This window comes from Carassius gibelio, chromosome B14 (genome assembly GCF_023724105.1).
Source record: "Carassius gibelio isolate Cgi1373 ecotype wild population from Czech Republic chromosome B14, carGib1.2-hapl.c, whole genome shotgun sequence".
In the NCBI taxonomy this organism is placed as follows: Eukaryota; Metazoa; Chordata; class Actinopteri; order Cypriniformes; family Cyprinidae; genus Carassius; species Carassius gibelio.
In genome coordinates, this window is record NC_068409.1 from 5,708,372 (window position 1) to 5,728,561 (window position 20,190).

General features: G+C 36.4%; 1 protein-coding gene across 3 annotated transcripts in view; it reads left to right on the plus strand.

Annotated features, from left to right (window-relative positions):
- LOC127970980 (glutamate receptor 3) overlaps positions 1-20,190 on the plus strand; it is a 125,070-nt gene that overhangs the window by 55,739 nt on the left and 49,141 nt on the right. For all 3 annotated transcript variants that reach the window (XR_008156725.1, XM_052573705.1, XM_052573704.1), the window contains exon 4: positions 15,499-15,686. Coding sequence is in view for 2 of the 3 variants with exons in the window: in XM_052573705.1 (XP_052429665.1) it covers positions 15,499-15,686 (188 nt within the window). In the remaining variant the exon portion in view is untranslated. The remainder of the gene's footprint in view (positions 1-15,498; positions 15,687-20,190) is intronic.

The following is a 20,190-nucleotide window of genomic DNA, read 5'->3' on the forward strand; positions in this document are numbered from 1 at the left end:
TGTCATGTCCACAGATGTTGTCATGTCCAGAAGATGTTGTCAAATGTCCAGAGGTCACGCCTGTCATGTCCACAGATGTTGTCAAGTGTCCAGAGGTCACGCCTGTCATGTCCACAGATGTTGTCGAGTGTCCAGAGGTCACGCCTGTCATGTCCACAGATGTTGTTGAGTGTCCAGAGGTCACTCCTGTCATGTCCACAGATGTTGTCAAGTGTCCAGCCATCACTCCTGTCATGTCCACAGATGTTGTCAAGTGTCCAGAGACCACTCCCCACCACACACCACCCAGACCTGCCCGGACCCCTCGTTGTCAACCTTCGTCCCGTCCACCCAAGACTCCTGCACCACCACCCCGCCCTGGACCCCCCCCCCCCCCCCCCATGAACTTTGTTGTCCCGCCTCCACCCCTTCCTTGTTTGTTTTTTCTGATTTGCCACCCTAACCCTGTCATAGTGTATTCTTGTTTACCTTTATTGTTATTTGTCATGTCTTGTTGGTTTGTGTCTGTGTCTCAGTCAGTCATGTCAGTCATGTCCCGCGTTTGATGTCCCCTTGAGGAGCGTCTGGAAGCCGCTCCTTAAGGTAGGGGTTCTGTCATTATTCTGCCCTTGTGTCCTTGATTTTCCTCTAGTTTTGATGCAGGATCATGACAGGCCCGTGTTTTGTGTACAAGCACATGGCCTTGTCTTTGGGCCGTGTGCTTGTGTCGTCTCGTTTCCTTGCCCCGCCCCCTTGTTATCCTAGTTTTGTCATTAATGCTTTACCTGTGTCACCTGTTATGTTATGATTAGTCTCCCTATTTCTATCCCCTTGTGTTCACTGTCCTGGGCGGTTCATTGTTACACTTTGAAGAGACGTTGTGAGTCCTGTGATTTGTTTTTCTGTCGTAAGAGTTCCAGAGTGAAGAGTATTTTGTTTATTGTTTGTTTCTAGTCTTGTTAAGTTGCTTGTCTTTGCCCTAGTCGTTGTTTTCCCCCTCGTGGGTTTTGTTTTCCCCTTTTTGTCATCAATAAACCCTGTGTGTTGTGCATCCTTTCTGTGCTTGAGTTCATCCCTAACCTCCACGTGACATTTAGCATGACACAATCGGAAAAATGGTTGCTTTAGGGCCCGATGTTGGTTTAAGTGCTCATAAATGTGTAAATAGTTTATGACTGTTTACACTGAAAAATCAAACAAAAAACATATATGCAATAATGACAATATTATTACCCAACATACAGTATAATTTAATCATAATTATTCAATTCCAAATGACTTTGGCATTGACATATTGACGTCAAAGTTTCCTTATTTAAAGCAATGTCGAAAAATGCCCCAAACAAGCATCAATATGTGACGGGTTGGGAGACCAACCCGTCACTTCATAGTGTGGTTACCTCGAGTGTCAAAGACCTGACCAAGTGTGTGTGTGTGTGTGTATACACACACGCAAACACACACTGTATATACTGTACATAGTTTTAGCTTTATTCCAATTAACAATGTCTTAGATAGTTTTAGTTGATAACATCCCTGGTTAGCTGATCCCTTTGCATTGCAATTCCCCATTATCCATTTTTTAGAAGTGTTTTTTTATTTTTTTTGCACACATCTTGATTACTCATTCACACACCTCCGATTTAGTGCACACTCCAATGATCTCTATTTAATGGCAGATAATGTTGTAGTAAATGATTGTCAGCAATTGTAACGGTAACATTGTTCATTTGCATTTGTACTGACAGTTTCTGATGCTTCTGAATGAAATATTCTGGAGGTCTGCTAAGTTTAGCGCCCTGCCGTGGAGATAGGTCAGACATCCCCCACATGAACTACATATAAAAATACATATTTTATGGCCTACATTGATGTAAGTTATGCTGCCGTAGTACCCTTGAGTCACTTCATGCACTTCATAGTGTGGCTAGTGTCAGACAAAATCAATGGAAAGGCACAATGTGGAATGATAAAACTTGCCTGTGAATGCTGTGAATGGAAGGAAGCCCTTGAATGGGTTTAATGTTGAGACACAGAGACCTTCCCTGCAGCTCATTGAAGAATCTCAAAAGGATGCTCTAAATGAAAGGCCATTGGCTCTGCATTAAACTCCCATAATTCACAATAATGAGCCTGTTTAGCGGCTTTCAGTTTAACGCAGGGGATGAATGCTGCCTGGCACAGTTGGCAGAGATGGGCGGTGCAGGGGCCAAGGCGCCTGTGAATGGGATGATTAGATGACCACACTTAGTAAGATCATTGCTCTAATTCATTAGTCAACCTCAGGAAGAGGAAATGGCCATATCATGTTCACACCCATCGATGAACAGTTTTGAATGGGACGGCCGTTTTTACTCTTGCCCTTCCATCTATTTTTACCATCCCTGTTCATATATACACTCTGGATTTCTCTGGTACCCTCTGAATTAATTGTCATTTTTCTTCCTGATGCCTTTGCTCTTATAGAACAAATATTCTAAAAAGGGTTTCCAAAAGGGTACAAAATAAGGGTTGAAACTTTTATGTTTTTTATTATTATTGTTATTATTTGCAACCCTGCTACTGTCTTTCAAATGTGTGATTGATATTTTCTAGCAAGAAACTAGAAATTATAAATTAATACAGTCAAATGGGTAACAGGGTTGGATTTGTATAAAAGGTTGCCATTAGTATTATGCTGGTCGCTTAGGGGCTTAGAAGCCAAATGATTGCCAAATAATGGTTTGCAGATATTGGTAATCTTAGGAAAAAAATAGTAACAAGGTTGAACAGTGAATCATATTCAAATCAAGATTGCAAGTTTGCATAAAGCTGTCAATTATCAGTTCATTAGTTCGAGACCAAATGATGGTTTGTAGTTACTGATGATTTTCTCATAAAGTTATCAAAATGGTAACAAGGTGGAACAAATTTAAACAAATTAAAATAACAGACAGTTTTGATGTAGAAAATAATATAGACTGGATTCTGTCCAAATAAAAGGGTACAAAATTGGACTTGAAACCTCTTGGACTTAAAAATAAATTATTATTTTCAACCCTGTTAATGTCACTTTTGAATACAGTTTACAATGGTCAAACATTGATTTGTGTTTGTTTTATAATAAGAAAAAATCGAATAGAGATACCATTTAAATTAATACAATTAAGTAAAGACATACATATATAAATACCCGAATGGGTAACATGGTTGCAGATTTAGTTTGTATAAAGTTGGGCTACTATGCCACATGACTGTCTGTAGTTATTAACAGGATAACAGGGTTGAACAGTGAATAACAGATTTTAAAATAAAAATAATGTGCCGTTTAGACAGTAGATTACCTTATTTAGACATTATATAAATAAATAAATGAATGAGTAAATATTATTTGCAACCCTGTTAAATTCATGTCTAAATACAGTACAAATGTACATAATTTGTATGATTATGATATTTTCTAGCAAGAAACACAAAATAAACATATATTTTTTAAAAGACATAATTAATTAATTAATAAATACATACATACTTTACATACAGTACATACATAAATGGGTTGCAAATTAATTTATCTATATTTAGTATATTTGGAAAATCGGAAGTGGTAACCAGGTTGAACAGTGACAGGTATAGCACAGAGGGTTCTCTGTCTCACCAAATGGATGTGTTTAAAGACCAAGACTATTATTGATTTTTAAGTCCACTGATGTGACAGTCCAAAAATGATCAGCTGTACAGTAGATCTTTCACACAAGCATCTCATGTGCCGCTGCATCAGAGGCTAAATTATGCATGAGGTGGATTTAATCAGCTGTGACACAATGACAGCTCAGGACACTTGAGACAAGATCTAAGGACATGAAGGTTATTTTTAAAAAGGACTGAACAAAAACAGGCTCTTTATTTTACTCTGCGACACCAGAGTGGTCCTGATAAACTGAATGCAGTAATGTGTTATGTCGCCTCAGAGGACAAAGAGCTAATTCTCTACTTTCCATGTGGAAAAGCAGCTCAGAGCAATTCCAAGGTGAGCGCATGTGTCTTTTGTCAGAAGCATGTTTAGGGACATATAGTGGTAACTATACAAAAAGAAGCAGATTGCTTTATTACGTCCACTGCTAACTGAACCTGGAATAAGGCCGTTCACTCACCTACCTACCAACAGCTCCGGCAACCATGGAATTACTGCTAGGGGCACTTATATATATATTAGAAATGTTATACAAGACAAAATGACCTGTTCTTTGCTTCAAACAGCCAGCTAGCACATGATTACTGTAATGTTGCCGTATATATCAAGCAAACATGTAATGTGTGTGAGCAAAGTTGCAACACACAGAGAAGATTATAAAGCAATGAAATTATGAGGAGCTTAATATGACATCAGTATGAGGAGACATGTATCAATCTGCTATGTGTTTGAACACAAATACTGAACTTTGTACACTCACAGTATGCATGCAACATAAAACTGAAAAAGAATGAAAAAAAATGCAAAATATCAATCAATCGATCACTCAGTCAATGAATATGTGCCGAGGCTAATGATCAGAAAAAGAGTACAATCATGTAAAAGGATATGAAATTAATACTTTGTTTATTTGTTTTTAGGGAATTAGATGAAAGTTGATGGTATCATAAGGCTCTGACTGGCTAATAATAGCTCCAGGATCAGCGGTCCCAAAAAAAGTCACACTTAACACGTATGAATGTCATGGTATTAGACCACAAAATATCAGAGCAAGTCACGTTTATTTCAAATCAAACAGACATCTGTAGACATCTCCCTTTTGCTGAGACACCTGTTTGTCTTCATACATGGTGTATATGTCTACACTGGAAGACATGCGCGGATCTCGGTTTGAAGTGAAGCTAGATCAGCTAAGCCTTGGATAAATGGAAATAAGGCCATCATTTGTAAGTTATTCCCCCTTAATGGGTTTTTCTTACTGAACTGCAATGGTAATGATAACACAGCATGAGACTAACATTTTGTTGAGCTCAGGCTGGTTTTGTGTATTTTGTCATGTTTGTTCCTTCCTAATGGAACATTTCACCATTACCCTTTTGAAACATTACACTCCAGGAATCATGTAAATCAAAAATTAAAAGCATTATCTTGCTCCAGTTGCTGCGAGGGAGCATGAAACTCCCTCATCCGTTGTATTTTTAAACCTTTGATTTAATGTTTTTCGGGGGAGCGAAAGGTATACTAAGGTAGATTAGATGTTGAGATTTACTTGATATTTTTCTTGCCTGGAATAAAAGTGTCCTCACATCATTTTATGAGTCATATGGCTGATGTAACAGATAATTGAATAGCATCCATCCACAAGTGTGGGCTATGTGTTTTTTGCGGAGGTGTTTACTGTCCTGTGCATGTGTGTGTATGTGTGTGTGTGTGTACTCGCTGGCTCCAGCAGTCTGTAGGCTGTGCAAATGAAAAACAGTGCTGAGAGCCCCTACACCCCGCTGCATGCATGCTCTTTTATAGATATGCTTGACATGCTGCTTTGCATTTTGATTTTCACATCGGCTGTCTGGCCGATTAGAACTGTACTTGGCTCGAGATGGTTTTAATTAAAATAAACACACCACATCAAAGATTCTCTCCCTCCTCAACGGCTTCAGCAAAACACACTTAGGACACTTCCAATCTATCTTCTTTATTACACAATACAACAAGCGCATGCACTGAGAGGTGGGGAATTTGGTCCAACCGTGTGTGCCGGTAGCTGTGCATTATTAAAGATGAGCTCGTCTGCTCTTAGTGTGAGGTGAGCAGAAGCAAACACTCATCAAACGATAAGATGGTATTTATTTTGGCTGTGGCAGAGGACTATGAAGATTAAGTATCCAAGAAGACGTCGCTCATTAATGTGCGCTCATTCCCAGCTACAGCCCAGGGAGCGACTTTTCTCAGGAGAAAGCAATATCTGGCTAATGAAACATGAAGTATGAGTAAACTAACCGAAAGTCAATGACATTGTCTGTTCCTTTTCCTGTTCCTCCGGTGTTTGCGTGGTGCAGTTGAACAGAAACGAAACTCGCTTTGATGTTTCCAAATGATCTCTCTCACGAGTCTGATGAGATTTCTGGGGAAAATTCAGGAATTTTCCATAGTGTTGCAATATAAAGTCCAGCGCTCATCTGCAGTGCTCTTATCATGGTGGATTCTCTTCATTTCAGAGGTGATTCAGCTGCAGACAATGGTAGATGTTAACATATATAAATTCACAGATGCTTTTATTCAGAGCAACATTAAATGATTAATGTTTAATGACAAAATTAAACAAAATTAATAATAATAATTAAAAAAACACAAACAATTAAGGTTGAATTATTCCTATTAGCTGTCATTTCTGCACCACTAATAAGTCCACAACATAACTATAACTTGCAGGTGCCAAGTCCTGTTGGAAAATGAAATCTGCATCTCCATAAAGTTGGTTAGCAGCAGGAAGCATGAAGTGCTCTAACACTTCCTGATATACGGCTGCATTGACCTTGGACCTCAGAAAACACAGTGGACCAACACCAGCAGATGACATGGCACTCCAAACCATCACTGACTGTGGAAACTTTACACTGGAGCTCAAGCAACATGGATTGTGTGCCTCTCCTCTCTTCCTCCAGACTCTTGGACCCTGATTTCCAAAGGAAATGCAAAATTTACTTTCATCAGAGAACATAACTTTGGACCACTCGGCAGCAGTCCAGTCCTTTTTGTCTTTAGACGCTTCTGACGCTGTCTGTTGTTCAAGAGTGGCTTGACACAAGGAATGCGAAGCTGAAACCCATGTCTTGCATACGTCTGTGTGTAGTGGTTCTTGAAGCACTGACTCCAGCTGCAGTCCACTCTTTGTGAATCTCCCCCACATTTTTGAACGGGTTTTGTTTCACAATCCTCTCCAGGGTGTGGTTATCTCTATTGCTTGTACACTTTTTTCTACCACATCTTTTCTACCGTCCCTTTCTCCTCTCTATTAATGTGCTTGGACACAGAGCTCTGTGAACAGCCAGCCTTATTTGCGATGACGTTTTGTGTCTTGCCCTCTTTGTGAAAGGTGTCAATGGTCATCTTTTGGACAACTGTTTAGTCAGCAGTCTTCGCCATGATTGTGTAGCCTACAGAACTAGACTGAGAGACCATTTAAAGGCCTTTGCAGGTGTTATACTGTATATATAGTGAAATACTTTTGTTATATATTACCAAATATAATTCTCCTTGATATGTATTTTTATTTTTATTTTTTTATGTTTCTTTTTTACTGTGAGAAGTGCATTAACCATGATTTTTGACTGGACAAGCATAAAAAAAATGCACTTTAAAAAATGATGTTGTCATTTCATTTTTAAATGTACATTATGATTGTGAATGGACCTTAAGTCTAAGGGTCTTTTGTTATCATTTATTTTATTCAAAATTTTAATCTGTAGTATGCAAGTTTGACCAAACAGGAAATGAGATCATTAAAACTAGCTCTTTCATCACCATAGCCTATGAGTTCAGTCATATCTTTAGCCTGGAGCAATTATTGACTTCATCATCATTCTTTCAGAGCAGGGAGTGAGATCTCTCAGTTGTCTCGGAGCTCTAACCCCGTCACAGAGAGGATGCTTAGCAACCCTGCTCAAATGGCGCTCCGGAGGTGGCACAGCCGTCACAGCTCGCATCCCAAACGCGGCCCAAACTGGCCGTGGCGTTTCAATTAGCCACCGTGAGGAGCACAGGAGCAGAGAGGAGATTAGAAACAGCTAAATTCAATTACAGCTAAGCCTCCATGTGTAATGCTTCAAACTTCATCCTGTTAAGATCTGGTTAAGAGTACAGCCGAAAGGACGCTTACTTGCTGCATGATTCCTGCACTCGGATTTCTGCGTCTGAGTGAACTGCATCCATCCTAAAGTGAGACAACATTACACAGCCAGAGATTCCAGTCAATAAGCATAGAAGACATCAAACCAACAAACCAAGAAAGGAAAACTCACAGCTCACAAGACACAATGGAGCTCTCAAATGTGGTTTAAGGTTCAACTTTGTTTCAGATTTGTCTTCTGGGGAGAAATTAAAAATTAGACAATTAACCCTTCGCAAAACTCTTCTACCTTTGGTTACAGTTGCTTACTTGGAAAAGCTTTATTCATGATTTTCAGTAAAATTTTCTCATAAAATAATAATAATAAATAAAATGAATGTAAATAATTCTTACATAGACTGAACTGAATTCTGACATTTACAAATTGCTTTTAAAGTGCTTTTAATTGTTTAATTGCCTGGTAAATGACTAGAAATGGCTACATTTGACTGTGGAAACTCTGTAGTTACAAGCAACACTACACTATTGAAAAAATGGAAAAAACATGCTTTATGCTATTAACAAACCATTAATTATGGCTCTAGCCTCAAAATCCTAGTTTGCTGCTAAATAATAGTTAGTAAGGTAGTTGTTAAGTACACGTATTGGGTTGGATTAGAGATCTGTCTGTCTTTCAGTCTATCTGTCTGTTATTCACTGTTACTATTTTTCCTAAACCCATAATAAGATTATCAAGCAAGATTGTAAAACCATTATTTGGCCCCAAGCTTGTAAGCCCCTGAGTGACAACTTAATACAAACTGCAAACTTTAATACAAATTCCAACCCTGTTCCCCATGTAATTGTATTTTTTTAAATGTGTATTCGATGTTTATTGCTAAAAATAACACACATTACACGTTAAAGTTACAATTTTGCAGATATTTGCAGTAAAATATCCAAAAACCACTAGGCTAGTGTTATATATTTTGTCCAGCTTATTACTGACAATATCTCTAATGTTTTCAACTACTTGTAAATCATGAGAAAATACCATTCTAAACAGTGACATTGGGCAGTGTAGTCGCCTGTCAATGACGTTAGTTACCCTTTATTACCGCCTTTACTGACTTAGAAACCACATGACAACAGTGTTTGTAAAAATGCGGAAATAGCTTTGTGTCAAACTTCAACTAGAAAGAGATAACAATCTCACTTGTGTTTTACTCGACAGGTGAGTTGTTTTGATTCATATCTTTACAGAAAACGTATGCTATTATAACGTTTGACAAGATTAGTATTATGGGGCATACACGCCGAACACCGGGCATCGCGTCTCTAGACCTGCGCGAGGGCACATCTGATCCATAGTCTGATCGCGTCTTTGTATTGACTTTGTATGTAATCTACTCGCGCAAATCGTTGAACTTGCGTTAAATCCATGATTTATCTTTCCGTCTCATTGATGGCCGTCAGCAAAGACAACAAATCCCATCATTCCAAGCTCCTTCTTAGCGTCATCAAACCACGCGATTGTTATTGTTTTGGTAGTGCGCCCTCTAGTGGCAGGTCCTACAATCTGTATCATTAATCACACATTAGAAAGACAGTTGCAAATATTATTAATAATAATAATCATTCAGGATTTATTGTTTTGTAAGATGAATGTCATATTTCACTTTTTTTTCTTTTCTTTTTTTTTCTTGGAAGTACATAATAAGAAATCATTTTTACATTTAAATGATTTGGTATCTTGAAAAATCAGGGCAGTTTGAGACATCCTTGAGATCTTGAAGGTCCATCAGACACCAATGACAGATCTCCTAGATTGTTTTCCATTTCATTAGAAACCTGCTCATGCTTGTTGGACATGAGTGTCAGAGTAGTTTTGAGTTCAATATATGAATGAGGGGAACCACATTATCAAAATGTGATGCCAACCCCTGAGTGAATGTTTGGAGAGAAAGCAGACGAGCCCCTGACAGAGTGCCTCAAATAGAGACATTTCAGTCCTCACAGCCTGCAAATAATCAGGCAGGCATCTGTAGGACCGTACGCTCACCAGTGCTCAGGGTTTTACAGCATGTTCAAATTCAGCAGGCTCAAAGTGATGATTAGCACTTAGCAGTGCAATCAGAAATGACCCACACCGCCCACATTTCAGCAAGCAAAAATTTATAATCACAATACAGAAATCTTGTCGTCAGAATTTATGTTCCATCCAGTATGACTTTAGCTGCAATCCCACCCAGCTGTGGCTTATTTACCTAAAGAAGCGAATGCAATTTATGGGGGTCCACACAGGGGTCACGGAGATATCAATAAAACACAATGGCTGTGCCAAGGATATCAGCACAGCCTGTTACGCTCAAGCAGATGCAGGGTTTTTCTGGTCCGCTAATGTCCTAGATGGTGACTGGCAAGGTTAGAGGGCCCGTCTGCTGTAAATTACCGTTGGCAGAGACAGGGCTTTTTTTTTTCTTTTTTTTTTTTGGCAATGACTCACTACAGGATGCATATGCAAATGCAGCAGGCAAGTCATAGAATCATTCCAATTCAGTCTCAAAGTCAATTAACTTTGCCACTCTAATTAACTGTCAAAAACAGCTAAAAGAGTGAGAAAGCCATTATGTGTATTGATAAGTGGCACAGATAGCTCAGCCGGGTGTCTGTTTATGGGTGCAGACAGCTTTGTCAGGCTTGTCAGAGTTCTGCGCTTCTTCCACAGTTTGTCCGTCTTGGGTTTTGATGTCTGTGGAAAACTTTTGTGCTGACTTTGAAGAAGTGGATGTAAAACTTGTCTAATTCTTTGGAGAATGTTTAGTCAGATTTAATCTCTTAATTTCCATACAAATGCGGATCCAGACGGGCATGGGATCTTTTGATGAATCTTCAATGAATTCTGTTGCACCCATTCGAATTCTGTCTGGCGGCCAATGAGAGATAGCACCTCGATTAATCATGCTGTTCACAATAAATGATGTATAGTGCTGTGACAGTTGTCTGGTTTTCAGTAGGAATGCTGCAGTACCTAATTTATAATCTGACTTTCATTTGACTGTCAAACTAGCAAGGAAGTCCTATTCATTAAACATATAAAATATCACATGTACACTAAAATGTAAAGAGGGGCCAGTGTACTGTATACTTGTGAAGGCATTTTCTCTATTGATTTGTTTTGTATAGTGTTTTAGGATTAAAATAATCCATAAAGTTAGCATTATTTTTTTTTCTTACAGTATACTGGGATTAATATTAACAGTATTTTACCTTTATACACTAAAAAGCTTACATTTGATGTAATTGAATATAATTATATTATATATAAATATTTATATATATACTTATATTTATTTTTTAACCTTTGTTGTCTAAACCTATGAACAGCACTCATAGTAACACATTAACAAAGACATCATCAATCAAATAAATAAATAAAAAATGTAAAAAAAAATTCCCAAGGGTCATTTGTTGTTTCTTTGGGGATTTAATGTTATTCCAGCACTGATCGTTGGAGATCTCCTCAGAGGAATAACAGTAGAATTTAATTCCCTTGTAATCGGACATTTTTGAAATCATCCTGTAACTCTGTGCAGTCTAGTGAGCTTTAACAACTCTTCAGGAGTTTTCTGAAATCTCACTTGATCTGACCATGTTGCACTTGAATAGAAATAACAGGTGACCAGTTGTTTGCAGGTCAGGTAAACTCCATGCCTAAAAAAAATATATACATATATATATATATATATATATATATATATATATATATATATATATATATAATATTAATATATATATTTACATTTATTGTTTATTTTAAATGAATAACAAGCAGTGAAGCATACTTCTTTATATACAATAGTGCTCAAAATGTCTGTGATATCAGTATTTTTTATTTTTATTTTTTATAAATAGATACTTTATTCATCAAGAACGTTAAACTGATCAAAAGTGACAGTACAGCCATTTAAAATATTTTGTACTCATATAAAGTTTCTATTCCAAATAAATGCTGTTTTTCTCAATAAACTCAGTTTATCAAGGATTACTAAAGAAAAGAAATCACTTCCATACTTAATTAAGCAACACAATCATTTTCAACCAAAATTAAAAACAATCCGAAATGTTTCTTGAGCAGCAAGTCTCAGCATATTAGAATGATTTCTAAGGATCATGTGAGATTGGAGTAATGCAAAAACATTATGCTGACAACTTTAAATAAATACAATAATAAAATATAATAATAATCAAAGTTATATAATATAATATTTCATGAATATCTGATTTTTAACAATTATTTCATAGAGTAAGTGTGGTGTAACTTACATACATGGACCTTCACTACTCACTAAGTGGCTTCATCAGCTGGGATCTGATGATCGGTGATCTCTTCATATTTAGGGACCTCATCTAGCAAAAGTCATGTGAAGATAATAAATAGCAGCTTATTAATGCTGGAATCATGAGATTAACTGAGAGATTATCATAGGTACTGTATAGTGAGAAGCATTAATGGCCTCCTTAACTTCTCTCTGAGACGCTCTGTGCTCACTGTCTAAAATCTTCATTTGACTGTCCTTGAGCGCGTGCTCCTTGTCCTTTAGATGCAGATGCACTTCTGTGTTTTGTCCGCAGGGCTCTGTCCCTCTGTGTTGTGACATGCGCTCACACTTCTCCTCATCGCAGAACTGCATGGATGATGGTACTCTGTGTTTGTCCTCTGTGTAACCCGTTTAAAATGTATGTTGTGTTTGTTGATGGTCCTGTATAGTTTCTCAAATCAAGAAATGTAGGAAATGTTTTGTTGATTTTTTGCTTTTCAGTGTCTTTTTTGTGACCCTGTAGCACAAAACCAGATTTATTATTTTCAAAATTGAGATTTATTTTCATCTGAATAAATAAGCTCTCCATTGACTTATGGTTTGTTAGGATAGGACATTATTTGGCCGAGAGACAACTATTGGAAAATCTGGAATCTGAGTGTGCAAAAAAAAAAAAAAAAAACTCTAAATACTGAGAAAATGGCTTATAACTTTGTCCAAATTAAGTTCTTAGCAATGCACATTACTAATAAAAAAAATAAGTTTTGACAATATAGGTAATGAAATTTACTAAATGTCTTTATGAAACATGAACTTTATGTAATACCCTAATGATTTTTGGCATAAAAGAAAAATGTATAAATTTGATTGTACTATGTATTTTTGGCTTTTGCTAAAAATATACCTGTTCTACTTATGACTGCTTTTGTGATCCAGAGCAGTGCTTTAAGTGGCTCAAAAGAAGTACTCTCGTTCTCTCTCTCTATATATATAATTAAATTTATGCATTTAGCAGACACTTTTATCCAAAGCGACTTACAGTGCATTCAAGCTATCAATTTTTACATATCATGTGTTCCCGGGGAATCAAACCCCCAACCTTGTGCTTGCTAGCTCAGTGCTCTACCAGTTGAGCTACAGGAACACTCTATATATATATAAACAGCTAGTTGCTTGGTTACTTTTGATGCCTCAACCCCTAATGATTTGAAGTCCAACAATTCAATAATTCCTTGATTTACTTTCATAATTGTAAAGGTTTTGCATACACATGGAAAATGGAAAAGTCTACATTCAGCAGATGGAAATATATAATATATAAATAGTTTTTAACTCGTTATTAATAGTATTACTGTTTCATTTTGCTCTCCATATACGGGATATCAATCACAATTATTTTATCCAATTGACTGCCATAGATTTTACCAGTAAATAATATCAAGAAATAAATTACAATAAATGGTATTAATACATTTTTTAAATGAAAATGCTAACATATATATAGGAGCATTATGTTATGGTCCATGGCTTGAAATATCTGTCTAGAATATTCTGGATAGCAGAATACTCATGGCTTTAAGACTGAATGAAAAAATCAGGATAAAACACAGCCATTTTAGTTTATATTAAAGTCTCTTCCATAGACATACATCATGTTGACTGTAAATGAATTAAACTGAACTGAGTACTCCCTACCATAGTGTACAGGTTAAAAAAAAAACATGCTGAGAACCCATTTCTCAAGTTCATTCTCCCGTCAGAGAGCTAGGGAGTGCATGCAAATATTGTGCATCACAAACCATAATTCTTATTTTTTAATTCAACATCAATTCACAGAAAAAGTAGCTCTATCTGGAGATTGCTCTGAGCAAACATGCATACAGCGCCTCATATATTATGAACTGGACACATTGTGCGGATGAGGAAGCCAGACGTGCTGAACATCACATCCATTCATTCGGAGCCATCCTGTGATGGCTGACACGGCACGCTCTTCTGGTGTAGACGGGTCGTATAGTGCAGATTTTATTTAAAAAAAATGTTTAAACCATTTGCGCAGCGTTTTTCAGAAAAGTCATTTAATGCGGTGGGGAGCAGTGTGATGGCAGCTGCATGCTGGGAGAGCAGACACAAGGCTTTTCATGCCACCTGGGCCGGGCAGAGCAATTGAGCCGTGCAAAGCCTGAATAGAGGAAGTGCAAAGAGAAGTTCAAGCAATCTGCAGTACAGAAGAGTTGCCCAAAAATGTTGACTTTGTTGCATTCGTGTCTGTGTTCACCGCCTGTGATAAGGCTTTCGAGGGGCGGTGTCACGTGATCTCGGCCCTGAATGAATGCATTTGCATAATCCGCAGTGAATTACTCTGGTTATCACCTTTAAAAATCTGCATTTTTTAAATGCATGTTTATATCTGGAAAAAACACTGTCAGAATGTTCTACTCCAAAGTACAGTGGGTCTTTGCAAAACATATATAAACATATATAAACATATATATGTATGTATATATATATATATATATATATATATATATATATATATATATATATATATATAGATAGATAGATAGATAGATAGATAGATAGATAGATAGATAGATAGATAGATAGATATAATAGATAGATATAATTTCTGGTCATTATACAGGAACCAAGTTAATCCTTTTAGCAAACCACGTGCAAACCAAATTAGAACTTTCAGTCTATCAACTCACTGCTCATTATGGAGGAAATCTGAATATGATTTATTTAAAAACCCAGGGGAGCTATTATACATGATCTTTCATATCTGAATGATGTTTTTAAATTGTAATAATTATGCATATTAAAAATACAAACAACATTTAATACAACTATTTTATTCATTTATTATTTAAGGACACATTTTAAATTTTTTATTTTTTATTTGTAAACAAACTAATCAGTAATTTCCTCTATATATATGATGTTTATAATGCAATTAATGAGCTACTTCTTCCTAATCTAACTTATAAATATTTGTTTTGTTTGTATGAATGAATGTATTACAGTATATATACTTCAGCATTTTTTTCAGGACATTTTTTAAACCAAAAAAATTTGATGTTACTCTTTTTAGTTTTAATTTCATAGATGTTACTGTATGAACATTTCAACATGGCCGGAATTCTGTATCGACCAATCAGCATCTGGGATGATTCAATCATTTTATATTCACCTCAAGTTGCATTGCAGATATGTTTTACTTGGCACAGTTGTTTTTCAACCTAGAGATCTAATCCAAAATGACAAAGTCACATTAATACTCTTTGTGCATATACATAATACTTCATTTGTGGGAAATTGAAGACGCACGCTGAATATATTTTATGTGACAGCATGTCAACACCTATGAAGCTCTGGAGTGTGAGCTAACGCAAAAATGATTGTTTTCCTGTCAGGATTTTCCATTCTTCAAGCCATTATGGAGGCTGCGGTGGCAAATAACTGGCAAGTTACAGCGCGGTCGGTGGGCAGCATCACGGACCCCCAGGAGTTCCGGCGCATCATTGAAGAAATGGACAGGAGACAGGAGAAGCGCTACCTCATCGACTGTGAAGTGGACAGAATCAATGTCATCTTGGAGCAGGTAAAGTCTGCATTTACCCCCTGCCTGTTTTTTAGCTTTTCTGGCAGTCTGGCTGGTTTGATGTCTCTTCCCTACCCATAATGCCCTGCATCTGAAGACTTGTTCGTTTAGCGAGAATCCAGTCCCTGATTTATTCATATTCCTGAAGTCCATCAGTCTACCGTGTCGTTTCCACATGGATGACCTGACAGAGCTGTAGATGGGTTCTCTGAGCGTACAATTAAACTGAATGTGTGAGCAGATATTGGAGCACTACTGTCCTCTTCTCTCTGGTCTCTAATAGATTGCCGCGGCTCTTTGATGTCTGTCTGTGAAGGGTAATCAGCCCCTGAACTGGAATGTGCTCGTTAGCACTAATTTAAATGTATTAGCTCCAGTAGCACAATACCTCCTCATTGAATCTTTTGTTCTGCTTGATTTTTTTAATCTGTTCTACGTTTAATTTTATTTTGATCCATAATATATATTAAGCATTAATTTATCACGGCCAGCAGTACTCTGGCAAATGATGTTGTCATTGCTGTAATTTTATTTTTAAAGACTGCTACAAATCAATAGAGTGCAACAGTAACTACCAGATTTTTTCTGCAGCCTGGGTTCTTGAGATTATTTCCCCATTCATTTTCTCCATAGTGATTTCAGTAAAATCTTTCAATAGAGCTCTAAGCCTCAAACCACAACAGCCAGCTTTGAGATGAATCATAACTTTACAGCATATGCTTGTATTGATGCTAGTGTAAAAGTGTATTGCAAAATAGTATTTTAAAAAGTGCTAAAATTAAATATGAGAAGATATTTAGAAAAATGTGAGTAACCAAACTGTTGCTAGTCCCTATTGACTTCCATAAAATTGGAACAACTTGAAAGTGAGTAAATGATCAAATGAGATTTTGTTTGTTTTTGTTTTTTGTTTTGTTTTACAAAATTAAATCTCACTGGTCCTGATTCATAAAAAACAAGCACACTTTCATTTAAGTACCAGTTCTCACTTGTTGTTTATTAGTATGAATATTACTAGCATGTCGGCTGTTTACTAGTGCTTATAAAGCAGATATTAGTATCAGTATTCGTAATTAGTTAATAGTTAATAGTAAGAACTGGTTCCCAAACTAAATTGTGACCAAACTTTCTTACATAAATTGCCATGTCGATTAAAACATGAAAATATCTTGAGCTTGTGTTCACTACAGACCTTGACTCGATTTCAGTGCTAAAATGCTCATTGCTTGATTTTGGCCTACAAAAATCAATTAAACAACCCTCTACAGTGTAATGTGCATTTATTCACAATTTGGCCCTTAAACTTAAATCTATGTCTTTTCAATAAGTCAGTGAAATATTTGTACCTTGCCTTTGCCTCTGGCTGTAACTTTACTAAATGGTACAGCAGTTTAAGGGTGAAAACGAGCAGGCAGGAGAGGAATTAAGAAAATTACAGCAGAAATCTTATGTTATTGCCCTTGGGAACACATGTTTTAATCCCTTTTCCGACCTCATCATGTATTGGCTAAACTGGATCTAACTGAACTAATCTCCCCGGCCCTGCTGACACTGATAGCCGAGATAAGTTTCTGGACTGTGGCCCTTCAGAGACCTGCAGCAAGACAGCAGAACCGCGCTATAGAGTTCTGCTCACCATAATCCATCTGCATTTTGTGATCTCCAGCACAAACTGCGAATGGGAGCCGGCCTCCAGAGGGTTTCAACAGCTGAGTTAAGCTTCACGAAGAGCAATGGTGACAGCTTTTACTGCCCTGCTATACTGAGTATGTCAACCCATCGCAATAATTTATAAGCAAGTGCCCTTGCATTGGGAGTGCAGAGGGGTTTGTGCCTTTTCAAGAGGAAAACTAGCTTGTGATCTGGGGTTTAACACTCGAGATGTCATATTACTCTGTGAGAGCATGACGGCCTGTCAGAAGCAGAGTGACATTTCAAGTGTCATGTGTGAATATGGTAAATAGCGCAGCAAAATGGTACAAAATGCCAATATCTGCTTTATGAAGGATTTGATGCAGTCGCCAAGAGGATTCGGATGTGTCTCTGTAATGAATGCATATGGATGTGCATATTGTTCGATGAGTGTTTTTGTTGGGGCATTGGTTCAACCTGGGCTTTCTGCGCTGAAGTTAAAGACATCAACCTGTCCATCTTAATTTAGGGGATATGATGGGATGACTAAATGACATCTGGGACTACCTCTGAGATACAATGTGCAGCACTAGAGAGCCAGGATGTGTCTGGAGTGTAGGAGGAAAAATATTAAAATGCGTTGAGAGCCTGTTCTTCACTGAAGCCTTGCTAGATCTGCCACCATGAAGCATAAAGAACAGGTCCCTTCAGAGATGGAGATGTACCTTTGAATTCATTCAGTCTGTGCAATGAGGTGATATGTCTGGCAAAAATCCATATACAATAAAGGGCCAAATGGGAAATATAGATACAAAATCATAATAAAATAGATATAATAAAAAAAAAATCCTTAAAGTACATAAAATAAAATACAACTATATTTCTAAATTGATAGAAAAGGTTCATTCAACAAAATTGTTCAATTAAAATATCTAAGCATTATCTGTAGCTTAGCCGTCATAAACTCTGATATTTGATCAATGGGGAACGGTTATCAGCAATGAGCTGGAATTGTCCAGTATTCAAGTAAATGGTTTAGTAAATACATTAGTCTGTCACTTATTCCCACTCATTGACCTCATTTTTATTAATTTAATTTAATTTTATTTAATTTTTTTATTATTCGTGAATGTCCTATAATCTTTGATACAGTCAATGAAACAAATTTCAAATGAAAAGCTTTATCTGGTAAAAAATTGAATGAATAAACAATGGGCTGAAAAATGTAATTTTAGAAGAAGCTAAGGAAGTATTTTCTAGTAAAATATACTCCAATATTTATTTACAACATTGAAAAAAAAAAGAAGACATATATATATATATATATATATATATATATATATATATATATATATATATATATATATATATATATATATATATATATATACACACTGTATAAATAACAAAATCATGCATGCAAAATCTATGCAGTGGCTGACTTGTTTGGTCTGACTTATAATAAATCACACATTAAAATGTAAAGAAAATCATCATCATACATGACTCATTAAGAAATGGTTTTGTGCCAACCTTGTTTCAAAAAGACGTTTCAGGGTTGAATGTTGCATGAAGGTCAGTTTATAATGGCTAATATCAAACTTAAAGGGAAAGTTCATGCAAAATAATTTTCTCACCCTCATGGTATGATAGAATTCATTTATAAGAGAGCAATCCCTTTAGCCGTGCAAACAGAAGCAAGCTGAAAAAAGTATGACTCAAAATAAAACAATGCTGGAGTCATCTGAGGTAAATCCTAAAGACTGTGGCCTTAAAATCTCTTAAAAGCTCAGAGGCTCTGGAGAGCGTTTAACGTGTCACTTTAACAATCTAATGGGATTAGGGGGTTCGAGTTGTACCGCAAGAGGCAAACAGAGTGAGACGGAATGAAACAGGATTCAGGAACATCCAGCAGTCAACATAGTAAAGAGGGTAATCCGAAATCCTAATTAAAAATACACTAACAGTAATCCACACACTCCTTTTTCTAGTTTTGATAGTCAAATACGCTCAAGTTGCAGCTGCTGAATTAACCAGCTGTAATTCTTTCTTCAACCACAGAGACATGAATATGGGAAGAACAAATATAACACAGAACATCATGTACATTGAGCTTAGACATGACGAAGAACAACTGTATAAACATTAAGAAAGGAATGACCCTGTAGCATCATGAAGTCTATATTTTCTTTAGATGAAAATATTATTAGACTTTTGCCTCCCAAGGCTCATTGAAAGTGCATGTTTATGACTTGAAACTACTGTTCAACAAAACAGCTCAAACTCATGTTAAAAAAACACGGTTGCACAAGCAAATACATTTTAACCATATTTTTTTACAAATCAAATATGTTAACATATAACATATTTGATTTGTAAGCTTCTATCGTAAGCACTTATGGGTAGGTTTAGGGTTGGGTTTGGTGTAGGGGGTATTGTTATTTTCAAAACAACAAAGTATTGACATTTTAGTGACACTCATTGGGCATTTGAAGTCTGAACTGCCACAATACCTACCTGTACCAAAGTAATAAAAACATGGCCATTGTCATTTCTCATCAAAAACGTACAAGACCTATGGAAGCATATGGGTAGCATTATTCAATTTGGGATGTAATATGCAAAATGACAATGCAATATGTAAAATGGCAATGCATTTCTGTATTTACATTTACATTTTCCAATACATTTGTGCAACGTTTGGTGCAAAATGAAAATGAAAATTAAATTACATAATTTTCATTTGCCATTTACTACACCAGTTTTAATATGTAAAATGAATATTAATTTTAACGCTTTATAAGTTGCAAAATTAAAATGTATTACAGAAATGATTAGATATGTCTAACATGTTAAAGCAAAAACTGTGGCA